Source organism: Struthio camelus, chromosome 16 (genome assembly GCF_040807025.1).
Source record: "Struthio camelus isolate bStrCam1 chromosome 16, bStrCam1.hap1, whole genome shotgun sequence".
Classification (NCBI taxonomy): Eukaryota; Metazoa; Chordata; class Aves; order Struthioniformes; family Struthionidae; genus Struthio; species Struthio camelus.
In genome coordinates this window covers 12,775,292-12,800,317 of record NC_090957.1, presented here as the reverse complement: position 1 = coordinate 12,800,317, position 25,026 = coordinate 12,775,292, and the positions used below count along the sequence as shown (strand labels likewise).

The following is a 25,026-nucleotide window of genomic DNA, read 5'->3' as shown; positions in this document are numbered from 1 at the left end:
CTGCTATAGCTTGTTTTGTCTCCAGTTCTCCAACACGGAGTTAATCTGGAAATTTGGCTCCCTAAATCTTACAGGGCAACTGTACCAGCCCCACTACTCATACACATAAGTGGGGAAGGGAAGAGAGAGGGAGGAGTTTAATTTAGACAAGAGTTGGGAACGTGCAGGTGGCCGAGCTTGGGCAAATCGGGAGGCAAGCCCAAGTTCTTTGTCCTGTGGCTTCTGTATAACTTTGGTTATATTGTGAAGGCAATTGCTAAGCAGAGTTCAGAAGTCTTATGGTTTGCAGTTTGTATAGCTCGTGGTTCCATTTGTTTTCCAGAAGCTGGGTTCTGTTAACCTCTGAGCAAAATCCCTTGCCTGGTAAAGGACAAAACTCTGTGACCTCCCAGTCTGAGCAGTGAACAATTTAATGTAGTGTCCTGATGTGCTGTGACAGAAAGTGAAAAGATTGGTTTGCTGCTACTTTTCCCAGTTTCTCCCAAGCTTTTGGCAAAGTCTTTTCCCACTAGACGTAACTGTTAATGAGTCTGTTGCCTTTTGCCTTTGGAGTAATGCATGCTGCAGGGTAAGTTAAAAGATATTTTTATTGAGGAAACAAGCTGTGATCTTCCTGCTGGACTTAATGCTTTCCATTGCATGAAAGGATGGAAAGTGTGCCTGCCTTCCAGCTATTCAGTCCAACCTCTGTCTTTGGGCTTGCTCTTACGACTGCTTGAGCAAAGAATCCAAATCCTGCTCTGGAGCATCATGCTGAGACATCTTGTGTACTAGCACCTGACTGTCCTATATGAATAGTTACCTGAGGTGTAAGGGTAGGACTAGCTCGCTGGAGGTAATGGTCCTTCAACTGCCCCTGCAAGACTTGCTCATAGCTGGTCTTTTAAAGCTCACAATGGTGGAAGCAGCATTTTCATTGTTCTGCCTGGAGAAAAGCAGCACTGGTTTGTGAGATAGTAGAGAGGTAGAATATGGCTCATCTTGTTCCAGTAAATAGTTTTCCGTACCCATTAATCCTTGTTTGGTCAATGATTTCCTAGTAGTGAAAAGGGCTTAATGCTGATACTGTTTAATATCTGTTTTGAACAGTGTTCCTTGGATGCAAGTATTAACGAGTTGCCTGGTTTCTTTGGAGTATCCTGCCTTATGCTGCTTCTATGGTTTAGGGTCAGACTTCTCCATTCCTTTTTCTCTTCCCTCTTCAAGAACTTGTTTAATTGATCACCATTTGCAAACTAAATTATTCCAGTACAGAAATATATCAAACTAGCTCATGTCAACAGCTGACAAAACTGTTTTCTTATGAACGTGGCATTTAGGTTTTATAGGAAGAAGCAAGATTTGCCCCCTCCTACCAGCAAAACACAGCTAATGCTTAGGCTGTGACATAATTTACCTGCAGCTTCAAGGTAAACGTAGCATGGCAAAGCCTAGACCAAGAAAGTTACCAGCAGTGGCAACAAACAGATAATTCACTTTCTGGCTATTCATATTCTCACAGTTAATTTTGGTGGCTGTGCAGACCTTTCTTGAAGGTTGAACTTAAAAGCCAGGAATGTGGTAGACTTGTTTTGGAACTGAAATTGAATTAAGGCATAGCGCTGCTTTGCTACCGTAGAACGTACTTCATCCTCTTTCTCCAATTGGGTTGCAGTTGGTGAAGGTGGCTAGTATGGCATCTCTGGAAGAGCCGAAGGAGAAACTGCAGGAGTAAGTAGCGTCTACCATGCTGCTGAACTGCATTCTCCACCACAGAAAAATAAACACTGGGCCTCCAAACCCAGGAGTGGTCCTGGGAGAGCTAATCACAGCAGTCTGGTACTGGCCCTGCGTGTGGCTTGCTGGCTCATCAAGCTGTGAGGTCTGGCCCAGCATCCAAGTGGGCTCTTTATGCTTGTGGTCATGAATGCTGTTCTGATGGCTGAAGAAACAGGTGGAAGGGTTCAAACGTTCAGTGATGGACCGGTGATTGAATCAAGTTAAAGTTAAGCCCTCGAGGGTGACTTACTTGCCTTTCTAAAGTAGCAACAAGTTGTTAGGCTACTAGCAAGATACACTGAAACACCGGGGCTACTAATACGTTTCCAATGTTGACCATGTATTTTAGAAGTTCTGCTAGCCATACTGGAGCTGGTTGTGATAGAGTGATCTTGACCAAGACTCACTGTCCCAGTGCAATTTTGGATGATGTTGGTATTTTTTGAATCTTTGTATTAATATAATTATAGTTTCAATCCTGACTTTAGCACAGAGTATAGTAGGAGCGTATCTGCTACTTGTAGTAGTAGCAGCTGCTGCTTTGTCTTCAGAAAAGATAATAAAATCTTGCGTGCTTTAGAACAAATCGTATGATATTGCAACTCTACCTTTTTGTACAAAAGATGTAATAATAAAGCCGGCAGAATTCTGCAATGCGTTAGTGACCCCTTCATTACAGCAGTCAAGTGCAGTAACTCTCAGAGCGGCCCTTGTCCCGCTGACTGCTTTGAACAAAGCGATTTGGAATAACCTTTTTCCCAGGAATCTCCTCAGACAAACGCGGCGCGTGTCAAGTTTGCTCCAAGCAGTGCAGTTTAAAGCCAGACAGAGGTCACTGCTTTTCTAAACTGACCTCATTCCTTCTCACTGTGTGGAAATAACTCTCATGATTATTCAAACTGGCTTTCAGCAAGAACCCGGTCAATGAGCAGTTACCTGCGGGCTGCTTTACATTTGTGTTGAAGTTTGTGTCTTAACGTTCTGGTGGTATTTTACTATATTTTACTACCACAGGAGAGCAAAGGCTCTGAAGGAGTGAGGGTGTTAACATATATCCTGACATACTCTGGTGCAGGATCAGTTACTTCTGTGGTTCTCAAGGGCATTTCTTTGGACTTGATTCTGGAGTTGCAATTCCTGGGTGTTTCTTATCTTAAATTTTCAGAAAGGGAAGTTGCTGTGGCTGAGGAGGAATTTGATTTCCAGCTGAGATGGGGATTTTCTAAGCTGGTAGCTGAATCCTTCCTCTTAAATGCCACTTAACCCATTACAGGGTTTTAAAGAATCAAGTATATGTAAAGTTGCAGCGGTTTGCTATAGCATGGACCATCTTTTACTAGGCGCCTAAATTTTACCTACGAATTCTACAATTCTGCCATTTGTGATACCACTCACTATAGTGATATTAAGCCAAACTTACTAGAGGAATTTAAAATGATGTAATCATTCTTTGACTCTGCTTTCTGAAATGATTTAATCTTTTAATGCCAGACACTTGACTCTGAAGCCTGATGCACATTAGTAATAGCAATACCCTGCTGTGACTTTGCATGCTCTGGACTAACTGGAGAAACGCACTACCAAAGCTATACCTGCATGGCTTGGACCTTTCCTGCTCACAGAGGTTTGCGAGGGAGTATTGCTTTTTCCTGCTCGTATCTAGGGGAGCCTAGAGGGGCATAAGAAATGGGAGGGCAGGTTCAGGTTTCCCTGTATGATGTCACGGTATGCGTACGGTGTCACGGTGGTTAGGTCTGAGATCACGTTCCTCCTCTTAACTGTAGCTGTTTGGGGGACTAGCTCTAAAGCATTTTATGGTTTCCTTTTATATAGCTGAAATGACTCTGTTACATAACCTTGCTTGCTCAACACCAAGTTAATTTTAGCATTGGCTTTCCTCCTTTCTGTCCCCTTCGGAGCAAAGTGTGTCCAAAGGCTTTAAGGAGCTGCAGCACTGTTACAGAAACAATCTGCTTGCCTGTAAACTCACAAGTTGTCGTGTAAAGCTGTAGAGTATCCCAGGGTTGCTGTTTGGGATATGTGAGCTCTGGGAACGCTGCCTGTACTTGTGCCAACTTCTGTCCGCCTAGGTTTCAGCCAGATTAGCGCGCAGCACGTAGGGATTTGCTTCCTACTGTGAGGCTGTTTTGTTCATGCCACCGTGCTCCCAAGATCTGCCTCTTTATTTGAAATAAACCAAAAATCACTAAGTACCTCTATAAACCCCTGCAAATTCTGCACTGTAATGAATCTGTATAATTTGTACTGCTGTATAAAAATCAAATAAAAGCATTCAAGCCTTCTATTTTTTTGTGTTCACATTTAAGACTTATTTTGCCTACAAGGATGAACTAAGGAGGGTAAGAATGGGAAGATGCATTACAGCAACATAGGGGTGTATAGGATTAGTCTTTGTAAGGCTTATTTGGCCAATTTTTTGCAAAGCACGTAGAAATATTAGCCATGAGCTTGCTTTCCACTGGGTGGTAGCATAATGTATCTTCAGCCGTTGTGTAGCTGCTTTCAGTTTCACCACCAGGAGATGAGATTTGCAGCAGGGTGTGCAGCTGGGGCAGGGAAGGAGGTGGTGCTTCCTCTTCAGCTGAGTAAATGCTCGCGCAGCTCTACCTAAGAGGAAAGCCGTTGCCTATCCTTTACAGAAATATGCGTGCCCTATTTAAGTTTGCCAGAAATTTTCTTCTAAGACAAAGCTCTCTTTCAAGTTTTCACAGAAGTCCGGCAAAACTCAAGTAGCTAGGATGAGCCACATGTTTACTGTAGTCCCAAAGTTTCCTCCAGCAATGCTGGTCTCTCACAAAGCAGATGAGGCTGCACTTGCCGTTTATCCGCTCTGGGAGAAAGAGCCCACTGGAGCTCAGAAAGTTTTCCTCAAAAGTCTTTGCATGGGGTGTTTTGCCATGGATAGGTTGGATTTTGATGATTCATTGTCTTCTAATCATTGCCTCAATGAGAATTGGTGATCAGTGTTAATTATAACATCTGGTTTAAGCAAGTGCAGCTGGTCTTTGATGAGACCCTGCCTTTATCTGAAAGGATGTAATCTAGCCCTCAAGGGTCTTCAAGCCTGATGTCCTCAGCCATAGCAGGTAAGCTAGGGAGGGTGGAAGCTGAATTCCTACAACCTGTCTGGGCCTTAGGAGGTCTTTCTAGATTTGGTTAGCTATGCATCACGTGGAGGAAAAATAAAAACAAAGTCTGGTTAACTGATAAAACTGGCTAAAGGAACAAGTGTTCTGTGTTTGCTCAGTAAAAAAGGCTGAAATGGATAAACTTTCAAAAAGGACAAAAGAGGAACAGAGTTCTGATAAGGCAGTTTATATAATTTACTGCAGTGGAAAAAAGCATGATGCTTCAGTGTCTTTGACCTTTTATCAGACCAGAAATGGTTTCTGGCAGCAAGCCTAGATGAAGCACAGGGATTACAGGAGAGAGAGAGAGCATAGACACAGGGTAGAGCCTGATGCACAAGCTGAATGAGATGCTGAATGGTTATTGTCTGCCCTTTCATCTGCAGGGAGAAGGCCTAATCTTGCTTCACAAAAAGCAGGATTTTGGGTTGTGTCTGTAACTGCTTGGAGTAGGGGCTACGTTCTGACCCTTGGGGCACTGAATAGGTAAATGAAGCCTTTCTTACGAGAAAAACATAATGATGCACATAACGATGCTCTAATATAATGGTGTCTGTATGACTGTTTGTATTACTGCAGTAATTACGTTCTGATGGAAGTTAGAAAGCAAGGTGGTCAGCCTTTCAAAGGGACCGATGCCTTTGAAGGGGATCGTTCTTCCAGAGAGCTGCTGTAGCATCCTGCCGGTGACCCCTGCTTTATGTGATCTGTAAGCCTTGGTAACGGTGCCACTGTTTGGCACAGTAACAGTTCTTACTTATTCTCGAGAGGTGGGACCGTCCCACGCGTTGTGTTCCAGGAGCAATTAGGTGACTAACACAAGGTGCGTTTGCTGCAACCGATGCCAACGGTGGTAACGTCCGTATCGAGGCAATGAGTCATTTCTGGAGTGGTAAAGCAAATCAGAGAAGCTGTATGCAAGTAAATATTTAGCATCGACTGTCCCTAATAAAATAATAGAGTTCTTCTGAAACAAAAAAAGATAAACCATCTCCAACACGTGCAGAGCAACAGCTCTGCTCTAAACAACCTCTTTGCAAATCTCCTGTCACTGGTCTATCACCACCTTATGTTTAAATAGGCAAAAAACTGCTAGAAAGCACCTAACAAAGTACTTCATAGCTAAGACATCTGCTAGAAATGCCATTACTCCAACAGCTGTATTAGCAGTCCGAAATGCATTTCAGTTTATATAGTGTCCCCTCCAGAGAGACCAGCCAGAAGCCATACAAACAAAAGCTGGGCCTTGCTCTTCCAGGCTTTGGCGCAGGACACATGTGCTGATCTCAAGCTAGTCCTCGCACCTGGGTGTTGGGTGGGAACCATTCTGGAAGGAGCAGTTATCTGTGATCCTCAGGTTAGAGTGGCACCAGGTAATGTTTAAATATATTTGCATATGTGTAAACATTGGTTAACTCTCTTAAGAGTGATGCTTCCTCTGAAGGCTTGATAGTAAAGTCCCCAGTGGCATATGTTGTAAATCGTTGTCTTTTTTTATAGGTTTTAGGATAGAAAAATGCCACCTACCTGATGAGAGAGGTTGCAGCTGACAGCTTGAGTGTCCTAACTACATTAAATATAACAAAAAGCTGTTCCCTTTCCTGAATAATTTACATGGCTGCATGAAGAGAGGTACTGTGGACCCTTCCTTGCTTAACGAGCAGCAGCGTGAAATGTCTTTTTCTCCGAAACACGTGCCTAACTGTCCCTTCCACTCTGATAACTATAAATACGTGGGACTGTTGTATGCACGTGCAGACGTTTCTTATTCCTAGAGCAGGATACAGCTCTCTTGTGCCACATCAGGGCTTTGAGCGAGTAAATAAGTCTGTTGCTATTCATAAAGCCTCTCTATTCTATTCAAACACAAAAGAAAATCCATGAGCTACTTTTTAGGAGCACAGTGAAACTGTCTGGTATCTGTAAAAAAAAAAAAAAAAAAAAAAAAAAAATCAGTGCTGAAGCACAGGCGATGTTTTTGTGCTTGCAGCTCTGGACAGTATCAGATCTTGGTTCAGCTCCAGGCTCTGCCATTAGCAGTGGTGACCTCAGGCTGGTTGTTGCATTTTTGAGCCTCCGTTTTCCTCTCTGTAACACCAAAGTAACTGCTTCCTTTTTGTTTTATCTGCTCTGAGTTGTTTCAGGCAGCATGTGTCGCTCCTGGTGTGTACAAATAACACTTTGTGCTGAGTTCATTCTTGCTAAGGGTGTTTGCTACAAGGAAAGTCCTGGCTGGTGCTGATCTTTGCAGGGGCACCAGCCAAACTTTGAAGCGCCGGGGCTGCTTGGGGACAGGCAGCCTTCCCCGCGGTCACCGTCTCTTCCTCTCGCCGCAGCAAATAACACGCAACACTGCTGCAAGAACTGCTGGGGCGCGCTGGCGGCCGGCCTCTCGTCAGCCAGCGAGGGGCTGACCAGGCGAGCGGCGGATGTTGGGGTCGATGATTCAGATGGTGACAGGAAACCAGAGACTGGTTTACAATCCCCAGGAGGAACCAGCTCCAGCAATTGCGGCTGTGAGCTGAGCGAGGAGATGGGGTGGCCGGGCGAGAGCGACTGATGCTGCAGGTAAGAGGGACACTGAGGGGACGGGGAGAGGAAGGTGCTTGGGGTGGAGGGGGAGGACAGGGCCCTCCTACGTCTTTGGGCAGCGGGCAGGTTGGGCTGCTGATTTTGCTGGGCTTCGAGCGGCTAGGCTGGAGCTCAGTGACCCTTTGGAAGAGGGTTTGAGGTCATCGCTGCAAAATACTTCTGCAAAGCAGCACGGCTGGATGGTACTTCTCCTCACTACTGCTGGGGATGAAGACCACCATCACCTGCCGAGCTCCAAAGTAGGAAAATGACCCAAATATTCCTTTTCCGCAGCATTTTATACCTGAGATCTCATACCTGAGATGAAAGTCTGTCCACTGCAATCTGGATTGCACTTTTAATGACTTTTTTTACATCTACCCACACAATCTGCTGATTAGATCATGGCACCTTTTTTCTTTTTAAAAAATTATTGTTATACTCTTTCTGTATTTGCATCCCCTAAATGATTCTGGAAATTTTGGGGTCCCTGTACAACATGCAGGCTGTGGACAGCTGCCGTCATCTCAAAACTGGTCTTTCCTGCTTCTGGCTCCTGCAGCATGGCTACAGCTTCTGGGAGCGCTGCAGCCTCCACGTTTCCCCCTCCAAGGCCCAGTCCTAAGAGACAGCGAACTTCTACTTACACCTGCCTGGTTTCCCACCGGTTTCAGGGTTGATTGGCCTCCTGTGTATGAATGCATCTACTTTACAGCGCATGAGTGCTTGAAATTACTCATCCTAGACAGAAAAAGGTCTCTGCACTGCTTTCCCCTTTGCTGCGTGCGTGTTCGGTATAACGTGGTCAGTGAGGTAGAAATTTTAGCAAAACTGATGATAATTAAGGGATAATCTGTGTGATGTTGGTTCGTTTTCATTGCCCTCAACTAAATACAATGTTTAGATATGTATGCGTTGTCTATATCTGCAATTCCTAATCTGGAGTTTGCCCCAGACTCTGCAGCAGCGGTGAAGCACGCTGCCCAGCTTTGATACTGCCTGAAACCAGGGAAGTTAAAGATAATTGTAAGATATTTCCATGAATTATTTCCTCATGCTGACATGCGTATCGTGATTAGGATTTTGCATTGTATTTCTAGCTAGGTTTTTGAAGCATTTTACAAATTGATAATCTATGTGAAAGCTTTGATTTATGAATCCCAGTTTTGTCTCCTGTCCTATGTGCTGCTGAAATGGATCTACTGCTCTCCTGGCATAAAATAGAGTAAGCTCCACTTGAGTAGCTGTATAAAAACAGACTTCATCTAAGCTATTGCAGCTTTCCTCAGAAAATTAACACTGGCATAAGATCTGGTAGGTAAGCGAACGTGCAGACCTCTGGAAAGGAGCCTTTTTGAGGGTTCAAAACTGGTCATTGAAGTGGTTCCAACCACAGGAGCTTCCTTTGCTCTGACACTTTAATTTCTAAATTGATTAGACTTTCTGTGGAAATCTGTGCAGCGCAGGCAAGCAAAAAGTAGTGTTTCTTTTCTTAGAAATGTTAGAGACTAAGTCAAGCTGAATGTTGCATCGGTTCAGTAAACCCATGTGCTAAATTTTGTACAGTGAGTTTTTAATAAACTCTCCCTGTTATGTTTCATTCCAGTGACTCATCCAATCAGTCTGAATGAGTCTTAATTAGTGCAGTCCATGAAAATGGCTTTCTGAAGGGGAGACGGTTTTATGTTTGCCTCTTGGATATTTTTACTACTAGGTTTAACACTGGACCTAAAATAGCAATTTCAGTCTTTATCTTGCAGTGTAAACTTGTAGGGCGGGTTTGACATCTGCAAAGACTTCATTAGAACGACTTCACGAGAAGGTCTTAGAGGAAAAATAGCTGTTGTCACAGATGGCTACACCAACACATTCCCCACCCTTCTGGATTTTCAGCAAAAAATTAAGTAAATTTTAAGAACTTACTTTAAGTATACAGTATTTTTTAAGTAAGGTTTTTGGTTTTTGTTTGGGGGGGGGGGGGGGTTGCCCTTCTTCCTGCTGTTGGAAAGCTGTTCCAGAATTTCCATCCCTGTAGTGATTAGAAATTTTATTTCTGGTCTGTGCATATCAGTATTCAGTTTATACCCATTCATTTTTGTGCCCGTGTGTCCTTTAAATTTAAATAGCCCTTGTCGCTTTGGTATTTCTCTCTGATACGTGGATGAAGCATGTTAAGGTACTCGCTCTCTCCTTCCACTTCAGTGGACTTAAAAAGCCGAGACCTTTCAGTCTCCGCTCGTAAAACAGACGCTCCATCCCCTTGACTTTTAGAGTGTGCCCTTTATCCTGGGGGCTATCTTGAATCTCACCGTTAGATTAAACCCTTAACTTAGGACTAGAGACCTTCCGCAGCAGCAGCCTGGACGGAAGCACCTAGCACGTACAGCCTGGATGATCTTCTGCAAGTTCTCTAGTTCTTCCCGTGACAAAACAAAATCTCTCCTTTTCTTTTCTAAAGACATCTGAGGGCGTGAAAAAAACACCCTGTATTCGGAGAAATATCCCGCTGGCGAAGGCAGCCTTTCCCCTACCAGGAGCGGTTTCACGTTGCAGAACCGTCCGCTTTATCCAGTGCGCAGCCGGTTACTCTGCCGGGGTCTCCTCCGAGGGACGATGCCCAGGGCTCGCCCGGGCCGCGCTTGCTCGCGGCGGCGCGAGTCCGCCGGGGAAACGCACGGGCCGTTGCTTCCTCGTGCATGGGGAAACTTCTGCTGGCGCAAAGAGAAGAAAAAAAAATTTTAAAAAAAGGAGAACAGAGACATTTATAAACAGCACAGGCCATTTCGACACACTCTGAATTTCACTCTTGAAGATCTGGAACTACATAGAAGTTGGGTTCCCCCCCCCCACCCCCCCCCAACTTCTGCGTTTGAATTTAACGTCCGGCAAGGCAGCCCCAGCAGAAAGGCGTTTACCCCGCGCGCCCTTCTCCCGCCCCGGGACCTGGTGGCCGAGGCAGCCGCCAGCCTGCTGCCGGGCCTTGGGGGCCGAGGGAGCGCGGTCAGCCAGCCCGGGCTGTCCCCGGCCAGCGCCTTGGCTGCCTCCGCTCCCCGCAGAGCCGCTCGCGCCGGGCGAAGCCGGCGTCCCGCTGCCCGCGATGCGCCTGCGGGGAGAGCTTGGGCATAGCCAGGGATTTCCTGTTTTTTTTATAATCCCTTCAAGCTGAAGTAGTCCATTTTATTTGGGGAGTTAGAGCCGCTTGCAGCTCAGGGCAGCGCTTGAAGGGAAACGCGGCCGGCGTGGCGAGGGCGAGGGAGCCGCCGCCAGCCCGGCCCTTCGCCAGGTGCTTCCAGCGCCGCAGAAGGGAAACGGTTCATGTCTCGGGGTGGGGGGGGGGGTAGGTTTTGTAACGAAAGAAGGCGTTTTCAGGCGCTTGCTGAATACAAACGACAGCCTGAGTCACGCTGGCCTTAACGCTCGCGCCCTGACGCCGGCGGGGGCTGCGGCCGGTTCGCGGCCCCCGTCGGGAGCCGCCTGGCAGGGTTTCCGCAGAAACGGGGGTGCTGGGCCCGGGCTGGGCTGGCTACGTGCCCGACCCCGCCGCGACGCGCGGAGGTGGTGGCCTGCCCTACAAACGTGCGCGCTCGATCGGCGTTCACAGGCCCTTTCAGCTTTTGCGCCTTTCCTTTATGGTTAAAGGGAAAACCCAAACCCGCAGCGGCAGTACAGACCTTCGCGCAGTGAATTTTGGCCGCTAGCGCCGGGCCGGCGTCCCCCGGTCGGCTCCGGCAGACCCTGCGGGGGCATCCGTAGCGCGTGCTGGTTTCCAGACCAGCCAGAGGGGCTGAAGTAAGACAAGGTGAGGAAGCACGCTCTTTTGGCCAGGCTGTCCGTACAGAGCTAGACAGCGGGGGCGCGGGCGGGCGTGCGGGCTGGCGCTCCCCAGGGGCCCCGGGACGGCGCGCTGGGCAGGGGCCGCGGCCGAGGCGGGACGTCGGCCTCGCCGGCAGCGTCGCGCTGAGGGCCTCGTGGCGCCGACGGCCGCCGCTGCCGCCCGCGGGCGCCGTCGCCGAGCCGGGCACAGCCTTTAGAAAGCGCGGCAAGAAGGTCGGGAGTAGACGGGCCGGCGGTTGGGGGGCTTTGAAGAGCAAAAGCCCGGCGAGGCGAGCGCGCGGCGGGGGGCCGACGCGGGCGCACCAGCGGAGGCGCTGAGCGAGGCAGAAGCAAGCCTAAGTTTTCTGTAGGCTTTTATTAACGTTTGGTTTCCTCTGTCCGCAGTGGGTATAACGCCGCCGTACGGGCTCGAATTGTAGTAGGGGAGATGCGGGTCAGGTTGGTGGAAAACCTCCCGCCGGCCGGGGCGGTGACGTTCTGGCCTTTGGCAGGCCGTAGCGTCTCCATCGCTAGGGGCCGGAGAGGAAAAATAGGGGGGGAAAAAAAAATTCTGCAGGTGAAGAAAATCTGGCCTCGGGAGACGGAAACGGTCTAAGCGATCTCCCCGAGTCTCAGCAGCCCGGCTTTTCTATGATATGTAGAGCGCGCCCCGAGTTTTAAAGGAAGCAATGGGAGCAGGATCCTGCCGATTATCGAGAAAAGCCGTTTGTGGACTAGCCTGCTGTGGAAAGGAGGGGAAGAGCCAGCGGTTGAGCCAGCTGCAAGCGGGGAAGAAGCGTTGGGAATTTAGCAGCTAGGGTAATTAAAAGCAGGGAAATAGCCAGGGCGCCTCGTTCGCGCCCTCCCCGCGTTGAACGCGCTCGAGCACGGAAGTCGCGCCTCCCTTCTCGCCGCCTCGGCCGGGTGTCAAAGCAGCACCGGCTGGAAGCGCGTAGCGAGGGCGGCGCGGGCTGCGGCGCCGCGGCTCGCTGAATCCGGGCCGGGGGGCTCAGGCCTTTCCCTCTTGGCGGCTGCGTTTCAGGCTGGACGTCGGCCGGGCCATGGCGCAGGCGGAGCTGCTGTGGGCGGCCGCCTGGCTGGCGCTGCTGGGGGCCGCCGTCGGCGTCTGCGTGAAGTGCCAGCTCTCCGGTAAGGCGCCGGGCTCGCGCGGGCCGGGGGGGCCTTCCCTCGGCGGGTCCCCGCCGCCACGGCCGGCGGGAGGCTCCTTCGCGCCGCTGCGGAAGGATCGGGAGTTTGCCCCGGGCTGGGGGGTGGGTGCTGCCGCGGCCCGGAGGAAGGCCGGGCGAGGAGGACGAGGGGCGGCCGGGAAGCACCCGGCTCTGGGACAGGTTTCTTAGCTGTGGCTGCAGTGATTTAACCAAAAGCAGCTGCTGTCTGAGCCCGGTGTCGCCCCAGAAGGTCCTGGGTGGGGGTGAGGGCACCTCCGAAGCAAAGTCCGGCGTTTCTGGCCCTGCTTCTGCAAGGTCACGCGACCGTTTTGGTGGGTGTTCAGGTCAAAAACCCACCACAACTGCGGGTCTCTGCCTCCGCTGCCTTCTCCTGCTGCCGGCCAAAGGGTTTCTGAGATGACCATGTTTTCGCTGGTCTGTCCCCTTCTGGCCTAAAACCCCTGCCTCACCCTTTTCTAAGAGCCTTTTTTAATTTTCTTTCAGCTACTAAGCGAGAAAAGAAGCAGAACAAACGGAGGAGTCAGTAAGTTGCCTTTCACAATCGCACTTCTCCAAAAACGGCTCCGAAACGGGGTGAGATCCTGGCCAGAGCCAGACGAAGGCGGCTTGCAGGTCCGTGCGCTGCTGACATCTCAGTTTCGGCTAGGATGTGCCTGGCTGGCAGAACAGCTATCTGGAGGGTTTGGGTTTTTTTTTGTTTGTTTGTTTTTGTTTTGTTTTTGTTTAATCCCAGCATCTCGTGCTGCAGGTGTGGAGAAAACCGCACCCTCGACACAGAATAGACCAGTGACTCTGGTACAGGGGTAATGCCTTTAAAGAGAGTAATCCGAAAGGAGACCGAAGCTCTGAGACGGAGGCCTCTGAGTCACCAGCTAGGTTGAAAAAGCTCTGGAAGAGAGGAAGGGCAAATTCTTATCTCGTGCCATCGCACACCAAGATAAAGTAGAGAGCCTCATACCTTCATAAACCAAATCCAGCGTTTGACTGGTGCTAGTCAGAACGTGTGCCGGAGTCAACCACCAAGCCTGCAGCCCAAGCAGCTAAGGAAATATCATTGTGCACATGCACGCACGTACACCCCCCCCTCCTTATTTCCTTCAGAAACAGACAAACCGCAGCTAATATGATAGAACGAAAAAAAGAAAGGTGGCTTTGAACCTTTCACAATGGTGCTAATACGGTGCAGAAGGGCTCTGCAGAGGCCTCTGCGGGGCCGGCGGCGTTTGCTTCGGCCCCGCTCGGCAGCGAAGGTGGGGAGGGCTGCGGTGCGGCCTGCCGCAGGCTGATGGAAAAGCCAGCCCCGGCTCCGTCCCCCTGCGGGCCAACACCGAAAAGTCTCGCTTTGTCAAAATTTATAGCTGGATTAGGTCGTTTGACTTCAGGCTCATGATATTGTGTGCTCTTTTGCTAGATAAGTTTTGCTTTAGTTTTGGCTTTTTGCAAGCAAAGTGACCTAACTCTATACGTTTGCAGACTTTGCAATTAAGTCCTTTGACAGCTCAGCTCAGCTCCCCGCCAGCACTACGCTGTCAGCACCAGCCCGAGAAAGAGGGGCGACCAGAATAAAGGGAGGAAGAGAACAGAGACGCTTCCAAGGTCCCAAAATTAGCGCTAATTAGTGCCTATATCCACCTGCAGTAGAACGGGAGCTGAATCCTGTTGTGCTCTGGAGAGCAGCTCTCGTGTGCTACCTACAAAGTAAAGAGGATTTTTGATGGCGTATGTTATTTCTGGTTAGTAGTAAGGGATCTTGGGAGCAGAAGGGATAAGAGCTGAGGTGAGGCAGTAGGGTTTGAAGCCCTTTTACGGGTTAAAACTCCTTTTTTTTTCTGGGTGAAAACGGGATGCCGGCCTTCCAAGACAACTGAGGTACACCCCAAGTTTGGGAGGTACTTGAATTTATTTGTGGGCCCTATAGATTTGCCTTTGGTACTTTTGAAAGTGAGCCACCAGTCTGTGGGCACTTAAAAAATTTAAATACAGCTTAACTGGTGCATAGAATGTCAGAGTAGGAATTAATCCTGACAAACGATGTTTTCCTCATCCCCGGTCCTTCCCTTAGCTGATGTAGGCTGCTCTGCCAATGATCCTTACGCCCATATCGGCATTAAAAGGGCAAAAGAGGACGCCAAAGTGAGACTTAAAAGGAGAAGACCTCTCTGCATCACCTCGGGCAATGTAGCAAGGAAAACAGCAGGGAAGCTGCTCCCAATTTGTATGGGTGCTTGCATGACACGCTGAGCCATGTAACCTCGATATAGCGCTAGGCTCGGCTCAGCGCTCTGCTTCCATCTGTTTACCAAAGAAGGAAGTCTCTTGCCTCTATTTTCCTTGTCATGTGCCCCAAAATCCAGCTAGCCTTGTTCCTCGATTTTTTTTTTTTTTCCCCAGGCTCCAAAACCAGCCGAGGTTCGAGGTGGTTCGATCCCGTGCTAGTGAGTATGACTGGCGCGCCTCTCTTCTCGGGTCAGAAGCCTGCAGTGCCCAGAATGGCGAATATTGCTCTAAAAATAAGAAGGCGACCTCAAAATCAGGCTATCCAGTGCTGCAAGGGTGGAGTTTTCAGAGCGACCTTAGATGCTTCTAGGGATGTGAATTCCTAAAAACTCTAGAAAAACTTACCTTCACATTGAAAATAAGTCACCAAAGCGGTGCTGCTCAAACACAGCGGCTTATTCATCTGGGCTGTTCAAAGCCCTCTGCTCGCGCTGAGAAAGCCGCCGCGTGGGATGAACCTGAATTGATAAGCGTGACTCACGTATCGTCGCCCTCTTAATGCTTCCTGCGGCGAATTTGGTTACAGGCTGACCTTTGATTTTTATCCTGACACAAGCTGCTAACGGGGCGTGTAGTAAATGTCAGCGTCTCCGGTCCAACGGCTGCAAACCAGCCCTGCGGGGCCGCTGCCTTCCCGCTGCCCCGCAGCAGAGCCCGGCGGGGCCGAGCCCCCCAGCCTGCCCGCGAGGCTTCGCTCCGGCTCCCCCGGGGACGGACGGCGGCTGCAACCAAAGCTCATGCGCTAGTGGCGCGTCTGTAATTTTAAGGGAAGGGTGTTGAGGCATAGAAGAGGCCACCAAATGAAGCAAGTTTGGGGGAGAGTAGGAAATACGATAGCGATTAGGACTGTAGCTTCCTCTGGTGTGTGTTTGCTAGCTCTGCTCTCCTCAGAGACACGGTGTTGTTTTCCTGTTTGGTTCCTGTTTTGGCCCATCATGGGCTTTTGAGGATTTATTTGGAAGCTAGTTCACTCTGCCCTAGATGCTCGCCACTACCTGGCAGTCGTGTAGGTTTGATGCTGAGTGCTCGCTTTCAAACATCTGCTGCTGCCGTAATGCTAACATCTGCTTTTGTTCTTGGTGCTAGCTATAACGAGAAGGCTAGAACAAAATAAGGAACCAGAAAACTTACCAGGGATAAGGTAGGTAAAAGAGCAAAACAAAGTCTAGCTGTAGAGCCAAGGTTGAATGAAGTTTATGCGAAATATGAATACGTTCAGGATTTGGGATTGGGTTCTGGACCCTATAGATCTGGCTTGGACTATACTGAATTTATTGCCAGTCTATAGTGGTTTTTAGTCTTCTTCCGGATTTTCTTCTCTCTAACCGAATTCTACTAGTAACTATTTAAATCAGAAGCGAGGAAATGAGCTGTCACTATACACAACAGGCACATAATGAAGAAGGAACTGGTGTTCTTTGCTTATAGCCAGTTTAACAGGAGAAATCTCGTTCTCCCCCTTATTAAAACCCCAGGAAATACATGGCAAAAATAACTCTGCGGCAATATCCGGACATAGTTATTCCCATCTTGGGGTTTTACGCAAAACTCTTCAGGTCCCAATGCTTGCTGTATTATAAACTCTCCGGGAGTTTCATGGAGCATCCTCCTTGCCTACTCATTGCTGTAGTTTGTAATATCTGAGACAGTTTGATCAGACCTGGGCTTTTAGCTCCCTTTCGCTGTGAGTCCGACCTATAAGCAGATGCGCAGCAGCGTCTGCAGAAGCATGTAGCAGGCTTCTCTTTTTCAGGAAAGCCAGCGAGGAACTCAATACCACCCGTCATATTGGAAGTGGTAAGCATTTCTACCAAGATGCTCATCTATTTAAAGCTCTGTCGGTCTACGCAGGAGTGGGGGAACTACCTAATGCAAAATTTAGAAATGGGAACGTTGCAGATCTCTGCTCGTGGTGACGGCTGGGAGCTCCCAGCAGCTTTGGGAAAACGGAGCCTCCGAGAGGACGTTCATTCACGGCCAGCGCCCAGGCCCCGGGCAGGGCATGGTGGGGGGTTATCTTGGAAACAAGCTGGACGATGATAAAACTAATTCCCGTGATCAGAACCTACCCATTATGCTTGTGGCTGGTCTACCCAGGGGCTCCAGGGGCAGTTGATAAGAACTAGCCATGATTCAACTTTAAAATCCAGTGGTTGTCTCCCGAGCCAGGCGCACGGGGCTGGCTCGCCCGTGGTCCGCGCCGGGACGGCCACGGCCCGCTCGGCCGCACGTGAGTTAGGCAGCGAGCGCTGGGCCGGCCCGGCAGCCGGCCGCTCCGTGAGCTCGGGCAGGCGCGGGGAAGCGAAGCGCTGCGCGGCCGAAGAGCTGCCGAGGTGAAAACGTTCGGTGGCTCCGTCATCCGACTCGTCCCAGGGCTTCTGTAACGTAAACACGTGTTTCCTTCCAGCGAGCAGGCCTGAGTCCAGGTACCAGAACTTCCCGCAAGGTAAATGCTGCCGCCGCGCAGCGCGCAGGAGTGGTCGGGGGCCGAAGCGCCGGAAGGAAGCGCTGCCGCCGCGCGGGCAGGGAGCGGGGCTGGCCGTGCGGGAACGGCTGGCAGGGAGCACGGCACGCCGGGCCTGGTGGTCGTCCCCGGGCCCGGCTGGCGCTGCCGCGGAGGCGCGTGCGGGAGCGCGGTCCTCGTGGGCGCCCAGCTCCCGCCCCAGCGGCTGGCGAGTCACCAGCGCTCCGGCTGTAGCGCGCGTCCGGCTGTTTCGTGCCGGTGGGTTGGAGTTGCGCGATGTTCCCGTGTCCTGACGGCAAACCGTTTGTCCTCGCAGAAGACTGCCGGTGCGGGGAAGCCACCTACGTGTAAGTCGCTCGTCCTCCGGCCCGCCGCGCTCCTGGGGCGACCGGCGGGACCGAGGGCGGCTGCCGCGCGTCCCCGGCTGCGAGCGTGGCGGCCGGGAGCGGGGCGCGCGGTTCGGCCCGCGGCGTCGCTGGGGCGGCCGAGCTCACCGAGGCGTTTCTCTTTGCAGCCGCCCGATATCCTTGGATTACTACAACTGCGTGAAGGCCCTCGTGCCGCCCGACGGTAAGGTGGTGGGACAGGGCAGGCCGGCCGGGCAGGCTGCGCTGGGCGCTCCGGCGGGCCTGCAGCGCTTTCCTCTTCTCGCTTTGTGCTTTATCCCCGCGTGGCCTGAAGCAAACAGGAGTCAGAAAGGGGCTTTAGATAAGGAACGGAGCTGCCTCTCGGGGCCTTGGGGGTGAAGGGCCGTCATCAGCTGGGGAGAGAAACGCGAGCAGCCCGGGACGTCGCTCAGGGCAACGTTCACCCACCGTGCGCCGCTGCCGACTGCGTTCAGGGTGAGCTCAGCGAGAGCAGGGCTGCAGGCGCCCACCGGGGTCTGTGCGGAGCATCCCTCCGCGGCCCCAGTGCCGGCCCGGGGCATCCCCGTCTGCCTCGGGGCTGGGGCCGCCGACGCGAAAGCAACGGGCGCAAAAGGAGCGAGGGATTTCCGGCGCAAGCGCTCTCGCGCGGCCGAATCCTGCTCTGCCCTTCGGGTGCCGGAAGGACAGTGGCAGAGAGAGGTGCTAAAGCTACAGCAGAGCGATGTGAGACAGCGCGGCGGACCGTCTTAGGAGACAGCGTGCTGCGTTGCTTTATTTTAGCTATTTCTTTGCCAGTGAAAGCCTGGGGCAGCAGGTTGACGTCAGCTGCCCGTCGCGGCGTGGTGGAGGTGTTTGGGGCCGGCTGGGGCGACGGCCGGCGCCGCGGGTGGGTTCGCAAAGGCATCAGGCGAGTCCAAGGGAGCAGCAGTCCGTCAGCGCGTTTCAAACGGGACAGTCCAAACGCGGCCTCCGGCTCGGGACGCTGCCGACGGCAGGAAACCCTTTACTCTTGCCCCCCGAGGCCTTCAAATACTTTGTGTTCGCAAGACGAGTAAACGAAGGTGGCTTTCCATCCCTTAGCGGTTCGAACGCCTTCGTTGCCGCAGCTGGGGAGCGTCCGCGCGCCGTCGGCACGGTGCCGGTCCAGGCCGCGCGCCCCTCCTGATGGGTGCGTTTTTGGGAAGCCAAGCCCGCACCGCGCTGTGCTGACTGTCCCCCCGCGCCGGCGCTGGGACGAGCCGAGGCCGGGCGCCCGGTGCGTCTGCCCGCCTGGGCCCGGCTGCCTTCGGAGAAGAGTGGAAGTAGGCTGGGCGGGCGGCAGCTGTGTTGACGCTGTCTGCAAAACCTTTCCAGCTTAGATGCCGTGACCACATCAACTGTTTGGGCTTGGGTTGTGTTTTCAGCATCCGTGGACACAAGTTTTGAGGTAGCAACACGTTGGCAGTTAGTCACGTGGTTTAACAGCCCAAGAGAGCTGAAATAACCAGCAATGTTCCAAAATGCTTGGCTTTTTTTTTTTTTTCCTTCTTTTAAATAGACTTTGGCTCCAAACATTATTAGATTTGTGTCTTTAGGAGCACCACGCTGCCGGGGATTTAGGAGGCCGGTGGGGTCTCTCCGCGTGGCAGTGCTGGCTCCCACAGCCCTGGCGCCGGGGCCTGCTGGGAGCCTCGGGCACGGCGCAGGCGCGCGGGCCGAGACGGCGCCCGAGCCCCGGCGGTTCGGCTAGACGGGGCAGGGACGCGGCGAGGCGGGTAGCAGCGCTGTTCGCACGGTGACCTCTCCTCACCGCTTTGGTGGCGTGTCCGTAGGAAGGGCCGAGCCGAGAGCAGCCGGGGCGGTGCGGGGCTGCAGCTGGAAGGGCAGCGGATCCGGTTTCCGTTTGCAGGAGAGCCGTGTCTTCGGACGCACCTCGTTCAAAACCTGGCAGCTCTTTGCGTGCGCCATGCGGTCGTGGGCGTAACTCGGAGCAGAGCCTAAGCCTGGCCCGGCAGAGGGAGGCTTTGCTCTGGGTGAGGAGTCGGGGTCGGTTTAAGTGGTTGAGTGCTGGGGGCAAAGCACCAACGCACAACTGAGGGGGCAGGATCAAGTCTCCGCTCCACCTCGTGCTTCCCAGGTGACCTTGGGCAAGTCTCTTTACATCTCCGTATCTCAGTTCCTTCTCAGAAGCTGAGAATAAGCCCAAGAAAACACCCTAGGCTCCAGCTTAGCACCCACCAGGAAGGAAAGCCCTACCCTAACTGCTAAGCCGGACTCGATGCCTGGCGATTTACCACTTTGTAGAGCCGGGTCTCCTCCTGTTTACCTTAGGAGCTGTTTTAGGGCTAGGAGCTCTGCTCATTTTTTATTGTCATTTGTAAGAAAAGCCCCTTTTTTTCCTCAGGAACAAATTGCCTCCCAGCTCTCAGCTCACTCGGAAGAAAATACTGTGCAAACCAAGGCTTAGCCAGCTCGCGGTGGAGTCAGCAATACCATTTCAGCGGTGCAGAGTGTGCCCGGTTTGGCTTATGCTAGAGATGCCCTAGCCCTAGTTCAGCACAGCCTGTCACGAAGACCTAACACTTTTTTAGCTAATGTGTGCATTTTGTTATGATAAATAGCTCTCTCCTATAGGCAGGTGATATGAAAGCCCTTGCAGGCGCTTCCCATATCACCTACATTTTCTTAAGTCCTTTTCCCTCTTTCTCCTTTCTGCCAGAACAAGAGGAGGATTCCTATTCCTATCAAAATGTCATCGTTGGAGCGTCTCACAGCTCTGATTTGAGTAAGTGTGTTGCTGTCATGATTCACGTGTGTTGTACAAAGGTGCCTAGAAGCCCAGATATGGACCAAGACCTGCTCAGTTAAGGGAAAAATGACTCCTTCACAGAGACCAGCCCAGCTCTTTCTATGAACCCCATGCTGACAAATCCTGTGTGCTGGTGACTGGCGCAATAAGAGGCACAGCTGGAACAAAATAGGCCTGGGACATTTCCCCTTTCTGTTGGAAAATACACAGTAGTGACACCTTATCAGCTGTCAGTTTATCTCTGAGCTGCTCCCCTTGACTTGGAGGTCTGTGGAGCAATCCAGCAGCTTTGGTCTCTGCATTGTGTTTCTAGTCCTTTCAGTTTTGTTATAGCCAAGATTTACTGTAGTTCCAGGCCCCAGCTGAGATTTCTCAGCACTTCCAGCCCAAGAAGGCTGCAGCCAGTGAGCCATTGGAGCATGGTGTTGGACCATACTCTCTGCTTAAGGGCTTCGAATTTCTGTCCTGGGATGTTGCTACCAAAACAGGAAGTCAATATGGTTTCCTTCAGTGAATTACCGCAATGTTTTCTCCACTGATAAACTGTGCGCCTGCTCCTGAATAGCTTTGTATGGAGTGATTAGAGAAGGCAGGAGTAGTGAGGGCCACCCTGACCCCTGTCTGAGCCTGCAAAAACCAAGACACGTGGTCAGGACTGAAAAATAGATGAGGCAGCATCAGCAGACCTGCAGCAGGACGGCTGCAGCCTGGACAGCCACAACCACGTGCCCGGCTGGAAACTCAGCCACGTGCCCCTCACTGGGTGAGGTGGTAGGAGGGGGTTTCACAGAGACCCATTTTTAGTCCACTTGCTGTTTAGCATCATTCTGTCCAAACTTTTCTTAGTCACAGATGACACCGGAGACTATGAGAACAGCACGGCGATACGCATATGGAAACTCCAGGAAGTGGAAGGTATGTTCTCAGCAACTATTTACTATTTATGGATAGGGCTCATGGGGATGGTGCCCATTGTGCTAGACCAGTGTAGACCACGATCAGGATGATGCAGACATCACCCCTGTCCTGAGATGTTTTTTCCCCAATCATCCATGATAACTATTTAAGGCCATGTGCAAATTGCTACATACACTTGCAGTTGAACTTTGACATCTACTCTGATGGGGGCCTGGTGTTTCTGGTACTTCCCAGTGGCTAGGCTAAAATCTGACCACGGGCTGCTACAGAAGAATGTCACTATTCATATCTTATATCCTCTTAAATTTTGAGGGATCCCTGATGCAGACTTAGCCTTGTTCTGTAATCCCCTAAGATAAAGAAACATACAACATGCATATTCAATGTCACTAATGTCAATACTGTGAATAGTCTGCAGTAATTATTGGTATTATTTCTTAAGATCACCTTTAAACAAGAGAATTTATTCTAACATGGGGCTTCCTGTGAAGCATACAAGGTAGCCTGGCTTGGGAGATGCTGGTGAATGCGTATGTGTGTATTTAAGAGCTTTCTGTGTCTGGTGTGGAAGCTGCCTAAGCAAACTGATTCTTGTTATCCTGTTTGTGCCCACTTATTGATCAGTACTTTCTTATATTAACAACTCTGAATATAGAAAGCCAGGATGATGAGCCAGATTATGTGAACACTGACCCTGCATCAGGCCTTGCACCTCTGTCAGAGCAAAGGTAACAAGAAACCAAATGTCTGTCGTATTTACTTAGAGGTGGGAGGACTGTGTGTGTTCCTAGGAATGGCTGGTACTCGCAGCAAAGAGAGCAGTCATGGTGCTTTGCAGCCCTGCTGCTGGGTGTCGCTCACCAGCGATGTCAGACAGTCCTTAGCAGCCCATGGGGCATGTACGGGAAGCGAGGTCCATTCCCCAAGTACACCCCAGCCTGCTCTCTGCCATGCTGCTACTTTGGCTGGTGCCAAGCCGCATAACGCAGACTGTGGAGACACATTGGCCCAAGTTAATGTCCCAGCCCTGGGATTAATGTGCTGCCCTTCTCCAAGACACAGGAATTCAAAGGCGCTTTAGAGTGGCTTCAGGCAGCCCTGCTGCTAATGGAGCTTCGTGCTGCAGCCAGGAAACCCCAAACTCCTCTGGTTTGTGTAGCTCGGAGGTAGAGCACCGTAAGGGATTCCCTGGGCTCAGCTGAGCGCTAGCTGCTGTGATAATCCTGCCCTGTTATCAGCAGCAACCTGATGTTGATGATACAGAATTACTCCAGGCAGTTAAAAATAAAACGTGCTGCAGAAAGATCTCATGGCACTGAATGAGTGGGTGATAAAATGCAGTGTCAGTAAACGCATGGTAAAGTATGGAGGAAAAACAACTCCACATATACGATACACAGCGATAGTTCTGCATCAGCTGTTGTGGTTCAGAAGGAGCTCTTGGAGTTTTGTGGATAGTTCTCAGCAAACGTCAGCTGAACTCTCAGCAGTGATCAAAAAAACTGACAGGTGTATGTTAGAAAGGAAAAGAGGAAAATACTCCACCACTGTGCTATAAGTCTGTATATAAATCTGTGTATAAATCTGAGGTGTCTCCACATCCTCATTAGAGTGTGTAGTGTTTGTCACCCTTCTTCACATGGGCCAAGGACTCCAGCTGGGAGATGTACTGGAGCAGTATCACCCTGCTTGTCTTGGTTTTACTCTCTGAGCGCCTGCAGAGGCCCGCTGTGATTGTCCTTATGACAAGTGCTGACGGCTCCAGTTACAGGAATTTACAAGCACCAAATTGGGAGCACCCGTGGTGGGCAGACAACACCCAATGAGATCTTTCTGAAGCCATGCAAAATATTTAAGAATTGTCCCACCCCTCCAAAGCATAGTGACACTAGTCTACGTGTTTCAGCATTTGCTTTGAACTTTAGCACCCTGTCCCTGGAAGCGTTAACTCTTACTCGCAGAGAATTTGCTAGAGGGGAAGGTGCAACAGAGACAGGTCATACTTCTTGGTCAAGGACTTCAGCATATGTTACCACTTGCGGCATGCAAGTCGCTTCCCAACAGCACACGTAAGTGGTCTGGCCAGCCCCCCTCTGCCCAGGGAGGGGAACAGCTGCCTGGGCAGCAAATACAGCTCAGGGTGCTAACGCCTCCTCCCAGAGCATGCTGAACATGGGAACCAGCCCCAGAAACATTGTCCCTGCTGCAGGAGCACTGCACTGCTAGGTGTCTCTCTTTGCTTTAGCTGGAGCAAGCGAAAATAATAGTCCGTTGTAAAAACGGACTGTTTCAGTTAGGGTTGTAGAGAAGAACCCTTTTGGGAGGTGTTTATGGAATTGCCAGGCATTCTGTTAGCTAAATATCTGGAGGGAAGGAAGCCAGATTCTCCATGAAAATATGAAAAGTGCCATAGGGTAACTTTTATAAGCAGTTCTGTTTATTTCTCTTCCACAGAGAAATTTCAAGGATGAGGGGATTACGTTTCTGCGTTAGTCACAGCATGGTCATTCAGCTTCTTGATCTGACAAGGGCTGCGTAGCGCTGGGCACTCCGGACTGCTCTGTTTGCCGTTTGTAACACGGAGAGCGCCTGCCTCATTTGGAGGTTTGAGGAAAAGAGAGCAACAATCAGAACTGATAGATGTCCAAAATGTTTAGCAAAGCTACTGCAACAGCCCGCCTGACTTTCTGGAGAGCAAATATCGAAGCAGCATAGTACTACCACAAATGTACCCCCAAATGTGATAAATGATGCTAGGCAGGTAAAAGAGGGAGGAATAGCTGTCCTGGGTGATAGAGATTTTTCTGGGGAAACCTCCAGTTGTGAACTCTAGCAGCATGCTATTGTGGCAATATGTATAAACAGCTTATGGCAGTTCTGCCAGTAAATTAAACTTGCCAATTTTTGCTGTTATAATGATACCTTCATTACAGTTTTTGCTAGGAGCACAGTAATGCTATAAAACTCCCCGCATCCAATCAGCAAATGCCAACTCAGTTTTTAGTGCAAAGGACTGGGCTTCCATGGAAGCTCTCCAGCAAGGGAGGATAGATTCTTAAATGGGCTCCCGGCACCTCTAGATTCTTTGCACTGCTCAGGGATAATCATCAGGCAATGTGGCTGGGGCATCTGCTTAGATTTTAAAATTTTGTAGTGCTTCAGAAAGGTACCTCAGTGCCTACCATTGGAAAAAAAATGTAAAAAGCAGCCGAGTAAAGGTGAAAGCAGGCATTAAAAGTCAGCAGACTCACTACTTTTTTTTCCCTCTTATTTCAAGTACATCACGTAAAATCTGAAGAAGCCTTTTGCCAAGCTGTAAGAGCATCTCCAGCAAGAATGTATATAAAGGGGAGTCTTCGATCCTGCAGTGAAACCTTCTCTCCATGTCATGCCCAAGATCATTTAGAAGGGATGCAGCTGAAAGGAAGGAATGCTCTGCTTGAAGTCTCACAAAACTCCAACTGCAAACATGTAACTGGAGAAAGCACTCTGCCTAGCAGTGAATTCTGGCTGACCAGCTCTGCAGTTACCATGGGCAAGCCAAGATCTCGTTATCCTGTCTCATTTCCCTGCACATCCACTCGATGGAGGACAGCTAGTCTGTGCAAAGCTTTCTCCTGTCAAGCGTGAAATGAATCTCCAAATTGCTGAGCAGTAATGCGGTCAACTACTTAATTTGGCAGGCTGAGTCATGCAAGGTGGTATTAAAACATAAGGATTATGGTTCTAA

At 50.5% G+C, this 25,026-nt stretch overlaps 1 protein-coding gene across 4 annotated transcripts; it reads left to right on the top strand.

Annotated features, from left to right (window-relative positions):
• The first annotated feature begins 7,108 nt into the window (after window positions 1-7,108).
• Window positions 7,109-25,026, top strand: LAT2 (linker for activation of T cells family member 2). Of its 4 annotated transcripts, none has more exons than XM_068910459.1 (15): window positions 7,109-7,475; window positions 11,118-11,277; window positions 11,954-12,110; window positions 12,334-12,440; window positions 12,965-13,004; window positions 14,873-14,916; window positions 15,845-15,899; window positions 16,512-16,555; window positions 17,166-17,204; window positions 17,539-17,569; window positions 17,737-17,792; window positions 20,289-20,354; window positions 21,225-21,293; window positions 21,952-22,024; window positions 24,574-25,026. In XM_068910459.1, the coding sequence occupies exons 4-15, from the start codon at window positions 12,353-12,355 to the stop codon at window positions 24,590-24,592; spliced, it is 624 nt and encodes a 207-aa protein (XP_068766560.1). In that variant the 5' UTR covers window positions 7,109-7,475; window positions 11,118-11,277; window positions 11,954-12,110; window positions 12,334-12,352; the 3' UTR covers window positions 24,593-25,026. The 4 variants fall into 4 exon arrangements, with proteins under 4 accessions (XP_068766560.1, XP_068766561.1, XP_068766559.1 ...); XM_068910461.1 differs by lacking the exons at window positions 7,109-7,475; window positions 11,954-12,110 and adding exons at window positions 8,041-8,233; window positions 9,239-9,382; XM_068910460.1 differs by lacking the exon at window positions 11,118-11,277.

What these genes read in the sequence shown, in the direction of transcription:
- LAT2 (XM_068910460.1), top strand. Translation starts at nt 12,353, where the DNA reads ATGGCGCAGGCGGAGCTGCTGTGGGCGGCCGCCTGGCTGGCGCTGCTG. An exon ending in CACCCGTCATATTGGAAGTG is followed by an intron (nt 16,556 to 17,165) that starts GTAAGCATTTCT and finishes GTTTCCTTCCAG; the next exon opens with CGAGCAGGCCTGAGTCCAGG. An exon ending in GTCTCACAGCTCTGATTTGA is followed by an intron (nt 20,355 to 21,224) that starts GTAAGTGTGTTG and finishes AACTTTTCTTAG; the next exon opens with TCACAGATGACACCGGAGAC.